The 24,072-nt window shown below is 37.2% G+C and overlaps 2 protein-coding genes across 6 annotated transcripts in view; one reads left to right on the forward strand and one right to left on the reverse strand.

Annotated features, from left to right (window-relative positions):
• The window catches only part of LOC115284939 (golgin subfamily B member 1-like), a 44,949-nt gene extending 40,565 nt beyond the window's left edge, over nt 1-4,384 (reverse strand). Inside the window, exons 1-3 of the mRNA XM_029931384.1 lie at nt 4,376-4,384; nt 2,546-2,660; nt 75-148 (exon numbers count right to left, since the gene is read on the reverse strand). Of these exons, the coding sequence (XP_029787244.1) occupies nt 75-148; nt 2,546-2,660; nt 4,376-4,384 (198 nt within the window). The remainder of the gene's footprint in view (nt 1-74; nt 149-2,545; nt 2,661-4,375) is intronic.
• A 378-nt stretch (nt 4,385-4,762) lies between these two features.
• The window catches only part of LOC115284938 (golgin subfamily B member 1-like), a 43,153-nt gene continuing 23,843 nt past the window's right edge, over nt 4,763-24,072 (forward strand). For 4 of the 5 annotated variants that reach the window (XR_003905381.1, XR_003905382.1, XM_029931382.1 and 1 more), the window contains exons 1-2: nt 9,178-14,321; nt 15,174-17,088. Coding sequence is in view for 3 of the 5 variants with exons in the window: in XM_029931382.1 (XP_029787242.1) it covers nt 9,265-14,321; nt 15,174-17,088 (6,972 nt within the window). In the remaining 2 variants the exon portion in view is untranslated. Of the gene's footprint in view, nt 4,809-7,205; nt 7,280-9,141; nt 14,322-15,173; nt 17,089-24,072 lie in introns of those variants that run through there. The other variant, XM_029931381.1, reaches the window with a different exon arrangement.

A 24,072-nucleotide genomic window follows, 5' to 3' on the forward strand; every position in this document is an offset into this window, starting at 1 on the left:
CCTTTTGCCAAGTTTGAAGCTAACTCCTCTTGATCTAGTTCACATTCTGGTTATTTTAAGAACATATCACTTACCTCACTAATTTCTCTATCTGCCTCTCCACTTCTATTCTGAGCCTCCAGGAGAGTAATCTGAGAAGACAGTTTTTCTGAAAGTCACAAAATAAATATCCTTAGATGATTTATGTAGAGTGAGAAAACAGAGCCATGATTGCGTGTGACGCTATTTGAGAAGCATGATATAATCAAGAGGAAAGAAATAAACAAAATAGTTTTGGGAAGATAAAAAGCTTAATTTATCAAAAAGAAATGGCAAGAGAAGATGAGATAGAAAATAGAATGGTGGGAAAAAAAGAATGGTGCTAGGTGATAAGAATTAATCTGAATGAAGTATATAAATAGTGGAGGGCTTTAAAGGAGAAAGATGCCAGAGCATGTGACAAGTAGCAGCTGTTTCTGTGGCACAATTTGGGACTTCTAGGGAAACAAATTTGCCTTGATTTTTCCGTAACCCCACTGTGTTCATAATATACATTTTACATTCATATAGCACTTAAAGGTCTTCAATATTCTTTCACATATGTTTATAAAGACATCAGATTTTAGCACTAGAACAGAGATATCCAATCTCCTCAATGACCACATAAGAAAACACAGACATGACAGGACCCACAGCTAGTTCACAGAGAGGTGGGATCATAATCCAGTCTTCTAAGTTCTTCCCCAAATTCTATTTGATGCATATATCTAAAAAGGGTTGTAGTGCCTTGGGGGATAAAAATACTGAGTATTAATATGCCCCCAAGAACTTTATACTCTTTCTGAGAAGCTAAGACAGATATATTAAAGGGGGGGGGGGGAAGCATAGTTTTTATACTACATCTAAAAGTCTTAACATGACCTACATGGGCTCTTGTGAGTTGACCCCACCTATTCTACAACCTCTTCTGCCCTGCCCCTTTTTTGTTCACTCTCCTCCCAAAATACTGGTTTTATTTCTGTCTGCACACATATAAAGTTTATTCAAACTTTATTATACTTACACTGCTTTTTTCTCTGTCTGGAATGCTCCTTGCTTGGCCTTTTTGCATGGTTGTCTCCTTTTCTTTATTCAGGTTTCAAGTTCTCAGAGAGGCCTGCCGTGACGACTCTAATGCTTTCCCCTTTCCCCAGGCATACCTGCAGTTATCTATTTTATTTTTATCCTAATACTTATCACTTTCTGATATTTTCTTATTTATATACCTGTTCATGGCACATCTTCCCCTCTAATATGTTAGGCCAGTTACCGCAGCAACTAGATTTCTCCCTGGCACATACAATAGATTGCTGTCTACCAAAGAAATCTTCTAAATGAATGAATGACAAATCATGAAACAAATGAACTCGATACAGTATATAATGTGTTCAGACACTTCACAAGATTATTTGAGGAAGAGGTGTAGTGATAGAAATGGAAGTGCAAAAGGTGAGTTGAATAGAACATGACATATAAAGCAAAGGTAACCTAAAACCAAGCACAAAAACTAATACATAAAACCTTAAGGGCAATGGTCCTTGCAAGAAAAAGCAAAAAGAATGAAAAATGGTTAAGGTGGAAATTAGAGGTTAACTTTAGAGTTTAAGAAATGGTAGAAATTTGGGGCGCCTGGGTGGCTCAGTTGGTTAAGCATCTGACTTCTGCTCAGGTCATGATCTAACAGTTCATGAGTTTGAGCCCCGTGTCAGGCTCTGTGCTGACAGCTCAGAGCCTGGAGCCTGCCTCAGATTCTGCGTCTCCCCTCTCTCTCTGCCCCTCCTCTGGTTGTGCTCCATCTCTCTCTCTCTCTCTCTCTCTCAAAAGTAATTAAACATTAAAAAAATTTTAACAAAAAAAGATATGGTACAAACTTTACTTGGTAAAGTACCCTAGTTGAGGCCTGAAAGATGAGGGAGAATTAGCATGGCTAAAGGAAAAGGATAGGGTTTTAAGTAGTATATAGCATGAGCAAAACCCAAAATGTTTTCTACTTTTGGACCTTTATTTATACTGATCTCTGTTACCTCATCCCCAATATGTATTATTGGGAATGTCCTTTCTCTCATCATTTTGCCTATTTAAAAATTCATCATCTTTTCTGTTTGGAGTGTCATTGTAACTACTGTATTGTAAATGATGGGAAATAATTGCATATGTTAAAAAAATAAATTGTGTTATATTCAAAAAAAAAAAAGAAAAAAAAGAAAAAAAAGAAAAATTCATCATCTTATTAAGGTCCTATTCAAGCCATGCTCCTGAAAAGATCCCTTAACCACTCCAAAATAAATATAATACTGATACCCTACAGCATTGATAGCCCATAATAACAAATGTTATACTTATATAAACACTGATATGGCACTCTAGTTGTTCATTGTGTATTAATCCTATCTTCAATAACTACCAGCCGTGTTAACATCATTATTGCAACAGAACCAGAAAGTCTATATGTTATACATGTAGACTAATAAATGTAGAGGCATGTGGGTTAAGAAGACAGATAATTATGGTTTTCATTTATACATACCATTCTCAGCTTTCAGTTCCTCCAGCTCTACAGAACTAAGGAGCAAAGCTCTCTTTTCATTCTCAAGTTCTGACACTTTCTTTTGCAAAAAGGCAATATTCTCCTTAGTGTCTACCTAAAATGTAGAAAGAAAACAAATTAATGATTCTCAGAGAAAAACCCCTTGCATCATGTCCAGAGAGGCTCTGGCATTTTTATCTTCTAAAAGTTCTCCAGCCATGAAAATACCTTAAAAACGGCATCTACTTATTTGCCTAACTCATCTTTAAAGTAGTGCTTTTTACCAGAAGATAGAAACTCTTTCACACAAACTTCTAGTTCATTGGCTTTCAAATTTAAGAATGGGCATTGGATTTCAAGGACAGAAACCTCAAGTCTATTGCACAAGAAAAAACATTTTTTGGGTCCATAAGTAATATTACAAAGTTTGATTAAGGCCACTTGATAACCAGATCACTCTCAAAGGAGACTAAACATGAAGAGAGACTCCCAAAGAAGAACAGGGACAAGAGTTAATATACAACCTTTAAGAAAGGAGAAAGAGGCATAATTGTTTTCATTTTTTCCAAGGATAATAAAAATTATCTTGTGTTTCACTTATGCATCCTTATTGGTTTGGTTTTCCTAGTGAGGCAAATATCTAATTAGGATACATCTTTAGTTGTATGTCATTTTATACAAGTTTTTCTTCTCCAAGGGGATTTTCTATACAATGTTTCATAAAAGTGTAGAATTTTTGAGCCTTGAGAGTCTTTACAGCTTACTCAGCCCCAAATCTTCATTTGATGTTTAAAGAAATGGCAAGAGATGAGTTTAAGGATTCTATGACTTTTATCCTAAGGGAAGGTTCCAGTTTGCATTACACAGAGGAACTATAACACTGACAGAAAAGCCTCAGAATGAGAGCCTGAAAAATGAGGAGACAGACTATGGGACAAACACACCTGCCAGAGTGTAAGAGGGAAAATCAAAAAAAGAAGAAAAAATGAATTATCAAATCTCAAATAAGAAAAAGTGGTATACCTGAATCCAATTATATCAATAATACATTAAATGGACACTAAACACTCTAATTATAAAGCAGAAATTATGAGGAGGAGCCAAGATGGCGGAGAGGAAGGGAGTCTGTAAACTCTGTCCGCCCCATTTATCGAACCAAGAAGGATATTACTCTCATCTGCGAGAGCGGAAGGAGAAAATACGGACTCCAGAAAGAATAGAACCTCAAGGATACCTGAGTGAGTGAGGGTGAATGGGGGAGATCTGAAAACAGGCCAGGCCGGGAAGGGCAGGGGAGGTAAGATCCCCAGCCCAATGTGGGGGAAGCACGCGGAGCCCGAGAGACAAAGGGAAGAGACAGGGGAGCGGACTTCCCGGCGAGAAGCGGTCGGGGCTGCGGCTGTGCCAGGGGCGAGCAATTCGAACTTGGTTTTGGGAACGGGACCACGGACCGCATTTCCACGGTGCACCTCGCCCCCTGCACGGACTGCGCGAATCCCGGGTGCCCACAGGAAAAAATAGGGCCCACACCTATGCAACCCACGACAAGGAGTCAGTGGCGGGTGGAGGCCTGGGCGCGCGCTTAGACTGCAGGAGCTCCCAGCTCATTTTCAGCAGTGCACAGGACCTTGAGCAACAGCTATCAGAAACCAAGAGAGACTCAGCTTTTTTTTTTTTTTTCCTTTCCCCCATTGCAATCACGATCCTGGCTGGGGGTGGGGACTCCGCAATTGAGTCTGTGGAGGTGCACACTTCACCTCCTGCTGCTCATTTCACCTCAGGCAGGGGCGGAGCCTCTGAGAACAGCCTCCAAGACCTACCACATCAAACCCCGTCCATCCACCAGGGCAAGCTGCTGCTGTTATTTTTTTTTTAATGTAAAAAAAATTTTTTTTCTTCACTTGTTTTGTACTTATTTCTTTGTCATTATTACCTCTTTTTCCTTTTTCTTTACTCAACTCTTTTAAATTTTACTCCTTATTTTCCTTTCTCCGTTACTTTCCACCTTCTTGCAACCCAGATATATTCTCCTGTATCTCATCCTTACTTCTCCCCCAAACTGGTCATACACTTTTAAACGGTCTACTGTCCTTTGTTGTCTCCGACCCCCATTTATATATGTTTTTTTTTCTTCTTTCTCTTTTCTTTTTATTTTCTCTTCTTCTCTTCTTTTTGTCTCGTTCCCTCCCATTTTCTTTCTTTTCTTTCCCCCCTGTAATGCTCCTTAGTTCTGTAGAGCTGGAGGAACTGAAAGCTGAGAATGGTATGTATAAATGAAAACCATAATTATCTGTCTTCTTAACCCACATGCCTCTACATTTATTAGTCTACATGTATAACATATAGACTTTCTGGTTCTGTTGCAATAATGATGTTAACACGGCTGGTAGTTATTGAAGATAGGATTAATACACAATGAACAACTAGAGTGCCATATCAGTGTTTATATAAGTATAACATTTGTTATTATGGGCTATCAATGCTGTAGGGTATCAGTATTATATTTATTTTGGAGTGGTTAAGGGATCTTTTCAGGAGCATGGCTTGAATAGGACCTTAATAAGATGATGAATTTTTCTTTTTTTTCTTTTTTTTCTTTTTTTTTTTTGAATATAACACAATTTATTTTTTTAACATATGCAATTATTTCCCATCATTTACAATACAGTAGTTACAATGACACTCCAAACAGAAAAGATGATGAATTTTTAAATAGGCAAAATGATGAGAGAAAGGACATTCCCAATAATACATATTGGGGATGAGGTAACAGAGATCAGTATAAATAAAGGTCCAAAAGTAGAAAACATTTTGGGTTTTGCTCATGCTATATACTACTTAAAACCCTATCCTTTTCCTTTAGCCATGCTAATTCTCCCTCATCTTTCAGGCCTCAACTAGGGTACTTTACCAAGTAAAGTTTGTACCATATCTTTTTTTGTTAAAATTTTTTTAATGTTTAATTACTTTTGAGAGAGAGAGAGAGAGAGAGAGATGGAGCACAACCAGAGGAGGGGCAGAGAGAGAGGGGAGACGCAGAATCTGAGGCAGGCTCCAGGCTCTGAGCTGTCAGCACAGAGCCTGACACGGGGCTCAAACTCATGAACTGTTAGATCATGACCTGAGCAGAAGTCAGATGCTTAACCAACTGAGCCACCCAGGCGCCCCAAATTTCTACCATTTCTTAAACTCTAAAGTTAACCTCTAATTTCCACCTTAACCATTTTTCATTCTTTTTGCTTTTTCTTGCAAGGACCATTGCCCTTAAGGTTTTATGTATTAGTTTTTGTGCTTGGTTTTAGGTTACCTTTGCTTTATATGTCATGTTCTATTCAACTCACCTTTTGCACTTCCATTTCTATCACTACACCTCTTCCTCAAATAATCTTGTGAAGTGTCTGAACACATTATATACTGTATCGAGTTCATTTGTTTCATGATTTGTCATTCATTCATTTAGAAGATTTCTTTGGTAGACAGCAATCTATTGTATGTGCCAGGGAGAAATCTAGTTGCTGCGGTAACTGGCCTAACATATTAGAGGGGAAGATGTGCCATGAACAGGTATATAAATAAGAAAATATCAGAAAGTGATAAGTATTAGGATAAAAATAAAATAGATAACTGCAGGTATGCCTGGGGAAAGGGGAAAGCATTAGAGTCGTCACGGCAGGCCTCTCTGAGAACTTGAAACCTGAATAAAGAAAAGGAGACAACCATGCAAAAAGGCCAAGCAAGGAGCATTCCAGACAGAGAAAAAAGCAGTGTAAGTATAATAAAGTTTGAATAAACTTTATATGTGTGCAGACAGAAATAAAACCAGTATTTTGGGAGGAGAGTGAACAAAAAAGGGGCAGGGCAGAAGAGGTTGTAGAATAGGTGGGGTCAACTCACAAGAGCCCATGTAGGTCATGTTAAGACTTTTAGATGTAGTATAAAAACTATGCTTCCCCCCCCCCCCTTTAATATATCTGTCTTAGCTTCTCAGAAAGAGTATAAAGTTCTTGGGGGCATATTAATACTCAGTATTTTTATCCCCCAAGGCACTACAACCCTTTTTAGATATATGCATCAAATAGAATTTGGGGAAGAACTTAGAAGACTGGATTATGATCCCACCTCTCTGTGAACTAGCTGTGGGTCCTGTCATGTCTGTGTTTTCTTATGTGGTCATTGAGGAGATTGGATATCTCTGTTCTAGTGCTAAAATCTGATGTCTTTATAAACATATGTGAAAGAATATTGAAGACCTTTAAGTGCTATATGAATGTAAAATGTATATTATGAACACAGTGGGGTTACGGAAAAATCAAGGCAAATTTGTTTCCCTAGAAGTCCCAAATTGTGCCACAGAAACAGCTGCTACTTGTCACATGCTCTGGCATCTTTCTCCTTTAAAGCCCTCCACTATTTATATACTTCATTCAGATTAATTCTTATCACCTAGCACCATTCTTTTTTTCCCACCATTCTATTTTCTATCTCATCTTCTCTTGCCATTTCTTTTTGATAAATTAAGCTTTTTATCTTCCCAAAACTATTTTGTTTATTTCTTTCCTCTTGATTATATCATGCTTCTCAAATAGCGTCACACGCAATCATGGCTCTGTTTTCTCACTCTACATAAATCATCTAAGGATATTTATTTTGTGACTTTCAGAAAAACTGTCTTCTCAGATTACTCTCCTGGAGGCTCAGAATAGAAGTGGAGAGGCAGATAGAGAAATTAGTGAGGTAAGTGATATGTTCTTAAAATAACCAGAATGTGAACTAGATCAAGAGGAGTTAGCTTCAAACTTGGCAAAAGGAAGCTAAAATTTGAAATTTGTATCATTATATGGATATAAAATGAGTCTTGTTTGGCCAAACAGGTGCTTCATGTTTTAAGATGCTTAGCAGTAGTATCTAGTGAAAACAAGATGACTTAGATCAAAAAAGAGGAACAGATAAGAAAGGTGGTGATCTCATAAGAAAAAGAAAAACAATGCCAGAAGGGAGAATAAAAAAGCAGAGAACAAGGGAAAAGAAAGGGGGAAACCCACACAAATTGCAAAAGGAAGGGTGCCTAAGATAATCAATCCTTTGGGGTAAGAGAAAGTGAGTAGAAAAGGTTCATAGAAAGTGTAAGCTCAGCTGAAAGGGGAAGACTAGTATTAGTAGAAAAAGTATGAGAGTGGCTGGAAAAAGCAAAGTTCTCTGGTGTAACATTGGGGTATATATCTTAGGGATAACATTGATTTTTCACTTGAGCCAAAAAGTTGATTGAACTCTGTAGAGCTCACAGGGAGCAGCAGAGAGTGTGACCAAGGGAAGGAAGAAAGTGAGTAAAGTGGCATGACAGAAAAGAGGAAATAAGTATATTTAGGGTGAGAGAGAGAACAAAAAAGGAGTTGTATTGAAGACTTCTGGCAGAAAGTGATGCCTTGACTATATCAGGTCTTTAATGTATATAAAGATGGATAAATAAGCATGTGACCTGAAAAAATCATAAAAGGAGCTTTTTCTATGTGCTTAAATGCTGTGTCTGGTTTTAGTCTCCAGAAATTTGATTATGAATAATGCAGATGGCAAAAAATTTTCAATGATTAAAAATAATGCTTATGAAAATGATAACCTTTCTTAAAATAATACATAATTTTAAAGTAATGACTATTTTTTTCTTATTCAGTAGCTGAGAATGTTACCAACGTAATAGCTAATATTCACTGAATACTAGCTATGTGCCAGCTTTTGCTAGTAAATGGCAGAGCTAAGAGGTGAATTCAGTCAGGTTGTAGAGCTTATACTCTTGGCTACTACATTATTTGACAATCCTTCGGGTTTTTTTCCCCTTCTATCACAGTGCAATTTTTCCAGGGAGAAAAATGGTGCTGTTGGCAAAGGTGGGGATTTTACTGTGTACACTGTCTCCAAACTCATTTAGTAAAGTTCTAATGAAATTTACCAGGAGATTCACTGATTTTGTTTCCCAGGAAAACAATTATTAAAAAAAAGGATTAAACAGTCTGACACAGTTTTCTTTGTAATAATAATGGTTAATATTTTGTCAGGCAAGTCTGTAATTTCATACTCATCCCTCAGTAGAACTTCTTTTTGGTTATTTGGTCATGGTAATTTATTTGAACCTACTTGTTTGATAATCCACTTACCTGGTAATGACTATCTTATGTAATATTTCCCATTTCAATTGATAATTTAGAAAAAAGAATCTCATAACTTCCTTTTTGGTGTGGAATCAAACAAAATTTAATGTGTTTCTTGCTTTCCTTTTTATTTTTAAGTGGTTCTTAAGAGAAACAAGTAGGAATTTTAATCCAAAGAAAAAGTTTCCCAAGTGTGGGATATCCAGAAAAGGAGTTCTAGGCTATTGTAGGTCTTATGAGTGTGGTTTGACCTCAGTATAGAATTGACAGGGTACTCTCACACCAGGGTTTGGGAAATAATAACTGATTTTTAAAATATTCAGTAGTTTTATGGAAGGAGGTTTGGACTAGAAAGTTTCAGGTTTTGAAAAATGCCTGAAATACGAATTTTTACTTAGGCTCTTTCTTATAAGACATCTGATTGAGGCTTTTCTTTTCTTTTTTAAAAAACAGATTGGCGTGGTTGATACTAGCAGGCTCAACAAGATCAGCTCTTCTGGTGAGGAGAGTGGACAGGATGTTCTAGACAATACATTTTCTCAGAAACATAAAGAACTGTCTGTTTTATTGCTGGAAATGAAAGAAGCTCAAGAAGAGATTGCGTTTCTTAAGCTGCAGCTCCAGGGGAAAAAGGCGGAGGGGGACCCTGAGGTCTCTGACCAGAAAGAAATGAAACAGACAGAGAGTGAAGAAATACCTATAGTTAGCATGAGAATATTGCCTGAAGATACAGGTCAACATTTTTCCTCAGTGCCACATGAAGAGAGCAGTCTTCCAACAGTTGACAAAGAAGAGCAGATGACTACTAAACATCAAAATAGAACATCTGAGGAAATATCTATAAATGATACTGAAATCGAATTAAAATCAACCAAGCAGGATGATGTTGATAAATCACCTTCTGCTATGCCAGGAATTTGTCAGTGTCACCAGGATGAATTGGAAAGGCTAAAAAGGCAAATTTCAGAACTCGAGATAAGCTCTCATAAAGCAGAGGAAATCTATGAGGAAAATTTAGATGAGAAAGCTAAAGAAATCAGTAACCTAACCCAGTTGATTGATGAATTTAGGAAAAATGCCGATGACACCAACAGTGCATTCACTGCTTTGTCTGAAGAAAGAGACCAGCTTCTTTCTCAAGTGAAGGAACTTAGTGTGGTAACAGAACTGAGGGCTCAGGTACAACAACTGGAAGCGAGCCTTGCAGAAGCAGAAAGGCAAAGAAGACTTGACTATGAAAGTCAAACAACTCATCACAACTTGCTGACTGAACAGATCCACAGTCTCAGCATAGAAGCCAAATCTAAAGATGTGAAAATTGAAGTTTTACAGAATGAACTGGATGGTGTGCAGCTTCAGTTTTCTGAGCAGAGTGCATTGACAAAAAGCCTGCAAAGCCAGCTGCAGAAGAAAGAAAATGAAGTGCTCGAAGGGGAAGAACGTGTGAGGGATATATCAAATAAGATGGAAGAACTTTCTCAGGCTCTTTCACAGAAGGAACTTGAAATAGCAAAAATGGATCAACTCTTATTAGAGAAAAAAAGAGATGTGGAAGCCCTCCGACAAACCATCATGGAAAAGGATCAGCAAGTGACAGAAATCAGCTTCAGTATGACTGAGAAAATGGTTCAACTTAATGAGGAGAAGTTTTCTCTTGGGATTGAAATTAAGACTCTTAAGGAACAGTTGAACTTATTATCCAGGGCTGAAGAGGCAAAAAAAGAGCAGGTAGAAGAAGATAAAGAAGTTGTTTCTGGCCTTAAACAGAATTATGATGAGCTGAGCCCAGCAGGGCTCCTAAGTAAAGAAGAACTTCAGCACGAATTAGACCTTGTAAAGAAAGAAAGTGAACAGAGAAAGAGAAAGCTCCAGGCAGCTCTTATTAACAGAAAGGAGCTTCTACAGAGAGTCAGTAGATTAGAAGAGGAATTGGCCAAAGTGAAAGATGAATCTATGAAAGAGATCCCTCTCAATGAGAGTGAGAAGAGAGAAATAGGAGAAGATAAAGAAAGCAAAGAAGACTCAGAAAAATGTGTGACTGCTAAGTGCCAAGAAATAGAAATTTCTTTAAAACAGATAATATCTGAGAAAGAGGTGGAACTAGAGCATGTAAGGAAGGATTTAGAAGAAAAGGTAGCAGCTGAAGAAGAGTTACAGGCTGTGATCAAACAGATGAATCAGAACCTGCAAGAGAAGACAAACCAAATAGATTTGCTGCAAGAGAAAATAATTGAAAACCAAGCAGTCATCCAGAAGTTAACCACAGGTAACAAGGATGTAGGCAATGGAGACTCAGCAGCACCTGTAAAAGAAACAGTGGTGATCAGCCCTCCTGCCATAGGCAGTGGAGAACACTGGAAACCAGAGCTGGAAGAAAAGGTACTGGACCTTGAAAAAGAAAAGGAACAACTTCAAAAGAAACTACAGGAGGTGTTAACCTCTCGAAAGGCAATTCTACAGAAGGCACAGGAAAAAGAAAGACATCTTAAGGAGGAGCTAAAGCAACAGAAGGATGACTATAATCGCTTACGAGACCAATTTGATGAGCAGAAGAAGGAAAATGAGGACATCGGAGACCAGCTAAGACAACTCCAGATTCAAGTAAAGGAGTCTGTAGACAGGAAACTCCTGGACATTGACCAGCAGGATCCAGACTCTCCAACTCAAAGTTTAAAAGAAACTTTATTCATAGGTACAGAGCAGCAACCTTCTCAGCCCATTTCAGAGTCTGACTTGCTTTCTCATCCTAGAGATGGAGATGCTCTGCAGGGCGGTACTTCTGTTGCCCAGATTAAGACCCAGCTGAAAGAGAAGGAGGCCCAGAAAGAGGAGTTGGAATTGAAGATTTGTTCTGTGACAAGTGAGCTTACTAAAAAATCAGAAGAGGTATTTCAGTTACAAGAGCAGATCAATAAACAGGATTTGGAAATACAGAGTCTGCAGACAGCATCCCATGAAGCTGAAGCCCACGCAGAAAGCCTGAGGCAGAAATTGGAAAGCAGTCAGCTAGAAATTGCTGGATTAGAACATTTAAGAGAATTACAGCCTAAACTGGATGAACTGCAGAAACTCCTAAGCAGAAAGGAAGAAGAAGGTAGATGCCTTTCTGGACAGCTTAGTGAGAAACAAGAGGCGCTTACAAAAGTACAGACAGAGATAATGGAACAAGAGGATTTAATCAAGGCTCTTCATACACAGCTGGAAATGCAAGCCAAAGAACATGATGAGAAGATAAAGCAGTTACAGGTGGAACTTTGTGAAATGAAGCAAAAGCCAGAGGAGATTGGAGAAGAAAGCAAAGCAAAGCAACAAATACAGAGGAAACTGCAAGCTGCCCTTATTTCCCGAAAAGAAGCACTAAAAGAAAACAGAAGTCTCCAAGAGGAGTTGTCTTTGGCCAGAGAAACCATAGAACATCTCACTAAGTCTCTGGCAGATGTAGAAAGCCAAGTTTCTGCTCAAAATAAAGAAAAAGATACATTCTTAGGAAAGTTAGCTCTTCTTCAAGAAGAAAGAGACAAGCTCATTACAGAAATGGACAGATCTTTAATGGAAAATCAAAGTCTCAATGGCTCTTGTGAAAGTCTGAAATTAGCTCTGGAGGATCTTACTGAAGACAAGGAAAACTTAGTGAAGGAAGTTGAATCTTTGAAATGTTCTAAGATTGCAGAAAGTGCTGAGTGGCAAGAGAAACACAAAGAGTTACAAAAAGAGTATGAAATTCTTCTGCAGTCCTATGAGAATGTTAGTAATGAGGCAGAAAGGATTCAGCATGTTGTGGAAACTGTGAGGCAAGAAAAGCAAGAACTATATGGCAAATTGAGAAGCACAGAAGCAAACAAGAAAGAGACAGAAAAGCAATTACAGGAAGCTGAACAGGAAATGGAGGAAATGAAAGAAAAGATGAGAAAGTTTGCTAAATCTAAACAGCAGAAAATCCTAGAATTGGAAGAAGAGAATGACCGGCTTAGAGCAGAGGTGCATTCTGGAGGAGGTACCTCAAATGATGATGTGGAAGCACTTCTTTCTTCCAATTCCAACTTGAAAGAGGAACTGGAAAGGGTCAAAACAGAGTATAAAACCCTTTCTAAGGAGTTTGGGGCTTTAATGGCTGAGAAGGACTCTCTATGTGAAGAGGTTCGAGATTTAAAGCATCAGGTTGAAGGTACTGTATCCAAACAAGCTAACCTGGAGGCCACTGAGAAACATAACCAAAGGGATACCATTGAAGGGGCAACACAGTCTGTCCTAGGTGAGACTAATGAGTCTCTGAACATGAGCACAAGGCCTGAATATTCAGAATCTATTCTGTCAGAGAAGAGTGACAAGAAGCCTGATGAAAATGAGAATGTCAGTTCACATGATGAAATTAGTAACTACCTGCAGCATATTGATCAGCTCAAAGAAAGAATTGATGAATTAGAGGAAGAGAAGCAAAAAGAAAGAGAATTTAGCCAGACTTTACAAAATGAGAGAAATGCCTTACAGAGTCAAATATCAACAAAGGATGGTGAACTAAAAGTGCTTCAGGAAGAAATAACCAGAATAAATCTATCAAATCAGCAAATGCAAGAAGAACTTGCCAGAGTTACCAAGCTAAAAGAGACAGCAGAAGAAGAGAAAGATGATTTGGAAGAGAGGCTTATGAATCAATTAGCAGAACTTAATGGAAGCATTGGGAATTACTATCAGGATGTTACAGATGCCCAAATAAAAAATGAGCTACTGGAATCCGAAATGCAGAACCTTAAGAAGTGTGTGAGTGAATTGGAAGAAGAAAAGCAGCAGTTAGTCAAGGAGAAAACTAAGGTGGAATCAGAAATACGAAAGGAATATATGGAGAAAATACAAGGTGCTCAGAAGGAACCTGGCAATAAAAGTCATGCAAAGGAACTTCAGGAGCTGTTAAAAGAAAAACAACAAGAAGTAAAGCAGCTGCAGAAGGACTGCATCAGGTATCAAGAGAAAATTAGTGCTCTGGAGAGAACTGTAAAGGCCCTAGAGTTTGTTCAAACAGAATCCCAAAAAGATTTGGAAATAACCAAAGAAAATCTAGCTCAAGCCAATGAACACTGCAAGAAGGCAGAAACAGAATTGGCTAGCTTCAAAGTACTGTTAGATGACACTCAAAGTGAAGCAGCAAGGGTCCTAGCAGACAATCTCAAGTTGAAAAAGGAACTTCAGTCCAACAAAGAATCAGTTAAAAGCCAAATGAAACAAAAAGATGAAGATCTGGAGCGGAGACTGGAGCAGGTAGAAGAGAAACACCTGAAAGAGAAGAAGAACATGCAAGAGAAACTGGATGCTTTGCGTAGAGAAAAAGTCCACTTGGAGGAGACATTTGGAGAGATTCAGATTACTTTGAACAAGAAAGACAATGAAGTTAAGCAACTTCAGGAAAACCTTGATAGTACTGTGGCCCAGCTTGCAGCTTTCACTAAGAGCATGTCTTCCCTCCAGGATGATCGAGACAGGGTGATAGATGAAGCCAAGAAGTGGGAGAGGAAATTCAGTGATGCTATTCAAACGAAAGAAGAAGAAATTAGACTCAAAGAGGAGAATTGCAGTGTTCTAAAGGATCAACTTAGGCAGATGTCAATCCATATGGAAGAACTGAAGATCAACATTTCCAGGTAAATGGATATGTTTTATGCTCTTCTAAATGTAACTGAAGACAAAGTCACTGTTTAAACTATTTCTATTCCCTTTGATATTATGGGACTCATTTTGGCTTAGATTTCTCTAGAAGCTACATTCTCTTTCACTTCTGTGTGTGTGTGTGTATGTGAGAGAGAGAGAGAGAGAGAGAGAGAGTGATACTTGGCTTGTATTAAGGTGAAATACTGCTGTCTGCTTCTCTTTCCATCTTTCTATTGAGAGATCTCTTTGATTTCTCCCTTTTGTTTCATTTACATTTCCACTGCCTTTGTCTACATTTCTACTCTGTTACTCCCAAATGATTGCTTTAGACTCCTAAATGATCTCCTCTTTTCTCTTCCTGTGTTTCATATCAATTCATACTGCATATACCTGTTAGAGTTATTTTCTTCTAATGTCAATTTTATGTCACTTTTCAAGCTCAGGAACTAACACTTGGTATTCCTCCACTTTTAATAGGATTTTTCTTCTCTGAGAGATTTCCTCATTGTCTGTCATACCAAGATGATTCCTTTAAGAAGCTAGACATTAGCTTGTCTGGAGCAAAGTAAAGCAAAATAGGAGAAAATAGTGCTTTCAAGAGTGTGCAAAGTCATGCCACTAAAATGAACATATTTTGGAGTTTATGACTGAAATACCCTTAGGTACAATATACCTTTAATACAGAGCATTCAGTAGAACTAATATTTCTCCATTAAAAGGTAGAGCACTTTGAATTATGAATACTGATTCATGTGTAGGTCTGAGTACATGTTGCTGTATGTGTTCCTTAGGCATCAGGTAGTTTTTCTTTGAAATCTGTAATTAATGACCTTCTTTTTTTACAGGCTTGAACATGATAAGCAGATTTGGGAGTCTAAGGCCCAGACAGAGGTCCAGCTTCAACAAAGGGTCTGTGATACTCTGCAGGGGGAAAACAAAGAACTTTTGTCCCAGCTAGAAGAGACTCGGCATCTGTACCACAGTTCTCAGAATGAATTAGCTAAGTTGGAATCAGAACTTAAGATTCTCAGAGACCAGTCAACTGATTTAAACAATTCTTTAGAAAAATGTAAGGAAAATAAAGAGAATTTGGAAGGGATCATAAAGCAGCAAGAGGCTGACATCCAGAATTGTAAGTTCAGTTATGAACAGCTAGAGACTGATCTTCAGGCCTCCAGACAACTGACCAGTAAACTACATGAAGAAATAAGCATGAAGGAGCAGAAGATTATAAGCCTGCTTTCTGCCAAGGAACAGGAAATCCAAGTAGCTGTTGCTGAACTGCATCAGCAACATAATAAAGAAATTAAAGAATTGGAAAACCTATTGTCCCAGGAGGAAGAGGAGAATATTGTCTTAGAAGAGGAGAACAAAAAGGCTGTTGACAAAACCAACAAGCTTATGGAAACACTGAAAACCATCAAAAAGGAAAACTTGCAGCAGAAGGCTCAGTTGAATTCCTTCATTAAATCCATGTCTTCTCTCCAGGATGACCGAGACCGCATAGTAGGTGACTACCAACAGCTGGAAGAGCGACATCTCTCTGTCATCTTGGAAAAAGATCAACTCATCCAAGAAGCTGCTGCTGAGAATAACAAACTTAAAGAAGAAATTCGATGCTTGAGAAGTCATATGGATGATCTCAATTCTGAGAATGCCAAACTAGATGCAGAACTGATCCAGTATAGAGAAGACCTAAACCAAGTGATATCAAGAAAGGACTGCCAGCAAAAGCAACTCCTTGAAGCCCAACTTCAGCAGAATAAGGAGCTGAAAAGTGAATGTGCTAAATTGGAAGGGAAGCTAAAGGAGTCTGAGGAAGCAGAGGCGGATCTGCGGAGGTCTACTCTTGCTCTAGAGGAGGAGAAACAAGGTTTGTCTAGAGAGATTGAGAGCTTGAACACGTCTATATCCCAACTAAAGAGACAGTTGGCAGCCTTGCAAGAAGAAGGAACTTTAGGGATATTTCAGGCCGAGTTAAAAGTAAAAGAAGAAGAAGTACAGAAGTTGAGTACTACCCTTTCCTCCTCTCAGAAGAGAATTACAGAACTGGAAAAGGAGTTGGTTTGTGTTCAAAAGGAAGCTGCCAAGAAAGTAGGTGAAATTGAAGATAAACTGAAGAAAGAATTAAAGCATCTTCACCATGATGCCGGGATAATGCGAAATGAAACAGAAACCGCAGAAGAGAGAGTGGCAGAGCTAGCAAGAGATCTAGTGGAGATGGAACAGAAATTACTCACAGTCACCAAAGAAAATAAAGATCTCACAGCACAAATCCAGTCTTTTGGAAGGTCTATGAATTCCCTACAGAATAGCAGAGATCATGCCAATGAGGAGCTTGATGAACTGAAAAAGAAATATGATGCCAGTCTCAAGGAGCTGGCACAGCTGAGAGAGGAACAGGGCCTCTTGAGCAGGGAGAGAGATGCTCTTGTTTCTAAAGCTGCCCTTTCAACGAACTCCACTGAGGATAGCAGCTTGCCTCACCTTGAGAAACTTAACCAACAGCTTTTGTCCAAAGATAAGCAACTGCTTCACTTGTCCTCACAACTAGAGGATTCTTACAATCAAGTGCAGTCCTTTTCCAAGGCTATGGCCAGTCTACAGAATGAGAGAGATCATCTGTTGAATGAACTGCAGAAATTCCGCAAGTCAGAGGAGGGAAAGCAGAGGTCTGCAGCCCAGCCTGCAACCAGCCCCGCTGAAGTCCTGAGTTTAAAAAAAGCGATGTCATCACTCCAAAATGACAGAGACCGACTAGTGAGTGTCTGATTCTCTTTCTGATCTTTTTTGAGAGTTTTTGAGCCTTTCTTTGTAATTTTCATCTCCACAGGAAAAAAAGAGGCCCACAGTCTTACACATATTATCTGGGCACTCTAGGACAGAATTATCCATTTCACAGGTTCTGTGTGGTCTTAGAGATGCACAGACATTATTTAAATTACTTTAAATCTGCCATTCTATTTAAAAACAATTACAAATTTTCTTAGCACAAAACTGTCCATTGGTTATAAAAGAAGAGATGGAGCCTATTTTTTATATATTAAGCACACACATAAATGTTTCCAGAATTTGTCATAGTTGAACTGAATGAAGGCATAGGGATCATTCAGTGCCTTCTTATGGTGACAGTTTAGCAATAGGTCATCTAGTAGAATTAAAGGTAGAGAGGACTCAGTTCATTTCATACTTAAATATAACTCAATCCTAATTTGTCACAAAAAAGTTAATGAAAAGGGTTAATTTAAGTTTAATATTCAACTTTTTTTCAATCTGAGAGAAAGCTAAGGAGAATCTCTAATACTAAAATTTTGCTGCTTTTAGCAGGATCCAGTAGTTTAATCCAGGTCTTTTTTCTTAAAAACTTCCAGGTAATCCAGATTCAGAGGCAAAAATTGGAACTATATAAGCCAAGCCAGGTTCTGCTTGTGATATTACTGTCTTCAGTTTCATGACAGTTTTTAACTCTGTCAAGACCATGTGCTTAGGTCACATAAGAAATAAACTGAGCTACAAAAGGCTGGATTTTCCATTTTAAAAAGTGACCAGTGTCCAAATATGAAAACTCTAGTTTTTAAGATTAGCCTGAGTAAAAAGGTCATTTCCCTTATCTGTAAAGTCTTGTTCTAATTTTTCTTGTTCTTTGTAGGTAATGTGTTCTTCATTCATACTACATTTAATATCCAGCATTTATAGATAAGATAATTTTTTCACTTTTGTAATCTGAACAAAGCCCCTCTTTTCAGCTATTCTTTTGACAGCAATACAATGTATACATGTTTGTTAATATTTTAAAAATAGTTTCAGTTCAGTGGACTTTGTCCTAGGAGATTAAACTTTTTTCATTGCTTTCAATATACAAATGTGAAAGGTTTTCGTCAAGACAGTATCTATGTCAAAGCTGTAGCTTATAGCACCCAGGACTTGATTATCTTTGAAGTCAAAATCTTTTTTCCTGGAAGCTATTATGTTAGATTCTTAATTGACAAGGTTTCATTTAATGAATTGCTCTACTTATCTATTGTAAACACTGGGAACTAACCGTGCCATCTCACAATGCTTTCTACCTTTCAGTTCCCATTCCACATTTTTGTCTGTTGGATATTTACAAGCCAAGTCAGCATTTTTTAATTTCCACATTTCTATAACTCATAGTAGTGTTCTTTTGTTCCCTAAGGCTCATAGCTATCCATGATTTTACTTCATTTAATCATTGAGATCCGTCACTATCTTCACAGTAGGCCTCAAATATATCTTTTTCCTTTCCATCATCAACATCTTAAAATAAGTTCTTAGCACTGTACACTTAACTGTTGTGATACTGCTTCTTCCAGTTTGTCACCTCTCCAGTATATTTTATGTACCGTCACTGAATAAATCTGCATCTCTCCTTTCTTTACTGTACTGCTCAAAAATCTTTAAAAGTTGTATTACTCTAGCATAGGCTTAGGATTCAAACCTCTTAGTCTGACATTTGTCACCCTATATCTTGTTCAGATCCTTCTTTCCAGCCTTCCTTGTTACTGCTCCACGGCTTATAATCTTCATTGCAGCCAAACTGAACTCCTCATTATGCAATAATCGTATCTAGTACTTCCATATTACCATCCTCTGAACCAAAATGTTCTCTTAATTTTCTTTTGTTGGGCAAATATTTCCCACTATTTAAACATCACCCTGGAGCTCAAATTGTCTGGTTATATGGACAAGAGAAAAAATAAATGAAAGTGTTTAGTACTCTTGCTTTTGTTTAACTAAAATGTTTTTAATTTATTTTGAAAGAGAGAAAGAGCATGTGGGGAGGGACAGAAAGAGACAGAGAGAATCCCAAGAAGGCTGTGCGCGGTCAGCACAGAGCAAGATGCAGGGCCCTATCTTAGGAACCGTGAAATCATGACCTGAGCTGAAATCAAGAGTCAGATGCTTAATGGACTGAGTGACCCAGGTGCCCCTAGTGTTTTTGCTTTTAAGGGCATAATCACTCTATTACCTATTACCTTCTGTTTGTACTTCTCTAGTACTTTGATTTGCCCCATATTGTCTTGATGTATATATGTGTATGTGTCTGTGTGTTTTTTCTGTGCATTTAATATTTCCCTGATTAGACTCCAAACTCCTGGTGTCATGTCTTATACTTGTATGTATTTCCTATGATTTTTAGCATGTGGTAATTAACTATATGGTAGATAATCAACATAATTGGGGTCATTCTCTATTTTTGTGGTTGTTACTGAAAACACTATTTTTTCTATTTTGTGAAACTGTCATGTATAGGAATTATGGAAACATTTGAGACTGAGGCTTTTATATCTGCCATGAACAAATCCTAAAGCCTAGGCAGGGTTATAAATCACATGAAGGCCTGACAATCTGACTGGGTGATACTACAAATGAGGCCCACTGCAGTCTCCTGAGGCACTTCTGCATACTCTTTTTCCACATATTTTGTTCTCAGTCTGTGTCATGGGCATTGAAGTGTCTAATCTCTCAGTCACTGGCTGCATGTACGATAGTTATGGGAGCTATCTCTTAACCACTATCAGTTTAAACATAGCTTAGGTTAGCAGTTTATTACCTCTGTCTGTACCATATGCCTTTTCCCTCAGGACGCTCCAGAAATGATTTAGATCTGAGAGGGATTTAACTTTCTTTGGTTCTCTTCTTAGTTATTCAAGGGGAAGTCTGAGGGTCCAAGTGGCAGAGAATTAGCTCTGAGGATTCTACTACAATGTCACAAACAGTTCTGAAAACATTCCAGAGTTTTCATATCTATCTGAACTTCCTTAGGACTTTCCCATAATCAAAAAAGTAATTAGACAAGTTTTACCTAAAGGGAAGAGAGCAAATCTCCAGAACTGCTTTTATTTATCTATATTCATTTCATTCTTTTAATTATTTTCAGATTCCAATGTAATTAATGTCCCTTAGTTCCAGGTATACAATATAGTGATTTCAGCAATTCTATACATTGTTCAGTGCTCATTAGGATAAGTGGTCTCTTAATCCACTTCACCTATTTCACCCATCCCCCATTCCCCACACTCCTCCCCTCTGGTAACCATCAGCTCTCTATAGTTAAGAGTCTGCTTTCTTGCCTCTTTTTTCCTTTGCCTATCTGTTTTGTTTCCTAAATTCCACATATGACTAAAATAATATGGAATTTGTCTTTCTCTGACTGATTGATTTCACTTAGCATTATACACTCTAGACCCATCCATGTTGTAAATGGGTTGCAAATTATTGATTTATTGACCACTTAGACTGCTTCTATATTTTACCTATTGTAAATATTGCTGCTATAAACATACAGATGCATATATCTTTTTGAATTAGTATTTTTGCATTCTTTGGGTAAATATCCAATAGTAGAATTACTAGGTCATATGGTAATTGTATTCTTAATTTTTTGAGGGAATTCCATATTGTTTTCCATAGTAGATGCCACCAGTTTGCATTCCTACCTGTGGTGCATGAAGGTTCCTTTTTCTCCATATCGTCACCAACACTTGTTCTTTCTTGTGCTTTTCATTTTAGCCATTCTGACAGGTATCTTATTGTGGTTTTGATTTGCATTTCTCTGATAATTAGTGATGCTGAGCATCTTTTCATGTATCTGTTGGCCATATGCATGTCTTTTTTGGAAAAATATCTGTTCATATCTTCTGCCCTTTTAAAAATTGGATTATTTGGTTTTTTTGGGTGTTGTTTTATAGGTTCTTTATATATTTTGAATATTAACCCCTTTGTGGATATGTCATTTACAAATACTTTCTCCCAATTAGTAGGTTGTCTTTTTTGTTGGTTTTTTCCTTTGTTCTCTAGAAGCTTTTTATTTTCTTATAGCCCCAATGGTTTATATTGCTTTTGTTTCCTTTGCTTCAGGAGACATATCTAGAAAAATTGTTGCTAGGGCCAAAGAAATTACTGCCTGTGCTCTCTTCTAGGATTTTTATGGTTTCCGGTTCTCACAATTAAGTCTTAAATTGATTTTGGATTTATTTTGGTTTATGATATAAGAAAGTGGTCCAGTTTCATTCTTTTGCATGTAGCTGTCTAGTTTTCCTAGCACCATATGTTGAAGAGACTGTCTTTTGCCTTATTTATTGTAGATTAATTGACCATATAATCATGGGTTTGTTTCTGGGCTTTGTGTTCTTTCCAAAGATCGATGTGTCTGTTTTTGTGCCAGTACCATACTGTTTTGATTACTACAGCTTTGTAGTATATTTTGAAATCTGGGATAGTGATACCTCCGATTTTGTTCTTTTTCAAGATTACTTTGGCTACTAAGGGTCTTTACTGGTTCCACACAAGTTTTAGGATTATTCGAGTTTTGTGAAAAATTCTGTTGGTATTTTGATAGGGATTGCATTTGATCAATGATTGCTTTGGGTAGTATAGACATTTTAACAATATTTGCTTTCCCAGTCTATGAGCATGGAATATCTTTCCATTTTTGTGTGTATGTCATCTTTCATCTCTTTCATTGTGTTTTTATAGTTTACAGAGTACAGGCCTTTCACCTCTTTGGTGAATTTTATTACTAGGTATTTCATTATTATTGGTTGTGATTGTGAGTGGGACTCTTTTATTAATTTCTTTGTTGGTTCATTAAGTATATAGAATTGCAACAGATTTCTGTATATCAGGTTTGTGTCCTGTGACCTTACTGAATTCATTTATTAGTTCTAGTAGTTTTTTGTTGGAGTCTTTAAATATATAGTATCATGTCATCTGCAAATGGTGAAAGTTTTACCTCTTTTTTTCCAATATGGATGCCTTTTATTTCTTTTTCTCATCTGATTGCTGTGGCTAGGATTTCCAGTACTATGCTGAATAAATGTGGTGATGGTGAGAGAGGAAATCCTTGTGTTGTTCCTGATCTCAGGGGAAAGCTCTGTTTTTCCCCACTGAGTATGATGTTAGCTGTGGGTTTTTTTTTTTTATAATGTTTTTATTATGTTGAGGTATGTTCCCTCTAAACCCGCTTTACTGAAGGTTTTTGTCATGAATGGATGTTGTACCTTGTCAAGTGCTTTTTCTTCAGCTATTGAAAAGATTGAATGGTTCTTATCCTTTCTCTTATTGATGTAATGTCTCACATTGATTGATTTGCAAATATGAAACTACCCTGGATCCCAGGAGTATCTGCTGGATTACAGCGAATGATTTTTTTTAAATGTATTGTTGGATTCAGTTTGCTAATATTTTGTTGAGGATTTTTGCATCTATATTAATCACGCTTGTTGGCCTGTAGTTTTTTGTTTTAGTGGCACCTTTATCTGGTTTTGGAATCAAGGTAATGCTAGCGTCAAAGAATGAATTTGGAAGCTTTCCTTCCTCTTCTGCTTTTTGGAATAGTTTAAGAACAGGATTAACTCTTCTTTAAATGTTTGGTAGAATTCACCTGTGAAGTTGTCAGGTCCTGGATTTTTGTTTGTTGGGAGTTTGTTGATTACTGATTCAGTTTCTTTGCTCGTATCAGTTTGTTCGAATTTTCTATTTCTTTCTGCTTCAATTTTGGTAGGTTACATGTTTATAGGAATTTATCCTTTTTTTTCCCCTAAGTTGTCCAATTTGTTGAAATATAATTTTTCATATATTCTCTTATAATCCTTTGTATTTCTGTGGTGTTGGTTATTTCTCCTCTATCAGTTCTGATTTTGTTTTCTCTCTCTCTCTCTCTCTATTTATTTATTTATTTATTTATTTAATGAGTCTCACCAACATTTTAGCAATTTTTTTTATCTTTTCCAGGAACCATCTCCTGGTTTCATTGATCTGTCCTATTGTATTTTTAGTTTCTGTTTATTTCTGCTCTAATCTTTATTATTTCCTTCCTTCTTCTGGTTTTAGGTCTTGTTTGTTATTATTTTTTTAGCTCCACTAGATGTAAGGTTAGATTGTTTATTTGAGATTTTTCTTGCTTCTTGAGGTAGGCCTGTTATACTATCAACTTCTTAGAGCCAGTTTTGCTGCACCCCAAAGATTTTGAATCATTGTATTTTCATTTTCATTTGTGTTCATGTATTTTTAAATTTCCTCTTTGATTTCTTGGTTGACTTATTCATTAGTAGCATGTAATATAACCTCCATGTATTTGTGTTCTTTACAGATTGGGGGGGGTGATTTCTAGTTTTTATGTAGCATTCTTAGAAAAAATGCATGATACAACTTCACTCATTTTGAATTTATTGAAACTTGTTTGTGGTCTAACATGATCTATTCTGGAGAATGTTTTATGTGCATTTGACAAGAATGTATATTCTGCTGTTTTAGGATGGAATGTTCTGAATATATCTGTTAGATCCATGTAGTCCAGCATGTCATTCAAATCCACTGTTTTCTTGTTGATTTTCTGTTTGGATGGTCTATCGTATTTCACTGGAGTGTTTCCTACTATTATTATATTACTATTGATGACTTCCTTTGTTTGTTGTGAGCTACATTATTTGGGTGTTTCCATGATGAGTGCATAAATATTTACAATTGCTATATCTTCTTGGATTATTACCTTGATGATTACAGTATCCTTCTTTGTCTTTTGTTACTGTCTTTATTTTAAAATCTGTTTTGTCCAATGTAAGTATTGCTACCTTGGCTTTTCCTTGAAATTCTTTGCATGATACATGTTTCTCCGTCTCCCTCAATTTCAATCTGCCGGTGTCTTTAGGTATGAAATGAGTCTCTTGTAGACAGCATCTAGATGGGTCTTGCTTTTTCATCCATCCTGTCACTGCATGT

The sequence above is a fragment of the Suricata suricatta genome, unplaced genomic scaffold (assembly GCF_006229205.1).
Source record: "Suricata suricatta isolate VVHF042 unplaced genomic scaffold, meerkat_22Aug2017_6uvM2_HiC HiC_scaffold_27, whole genome shotgun sequence".
Taxonomy (NCBI): Eukaryota; Metazoa; Chordata; class Mammalia; order Carnivora; family Herpestidae; genus Suricata; species Suricata suricatta.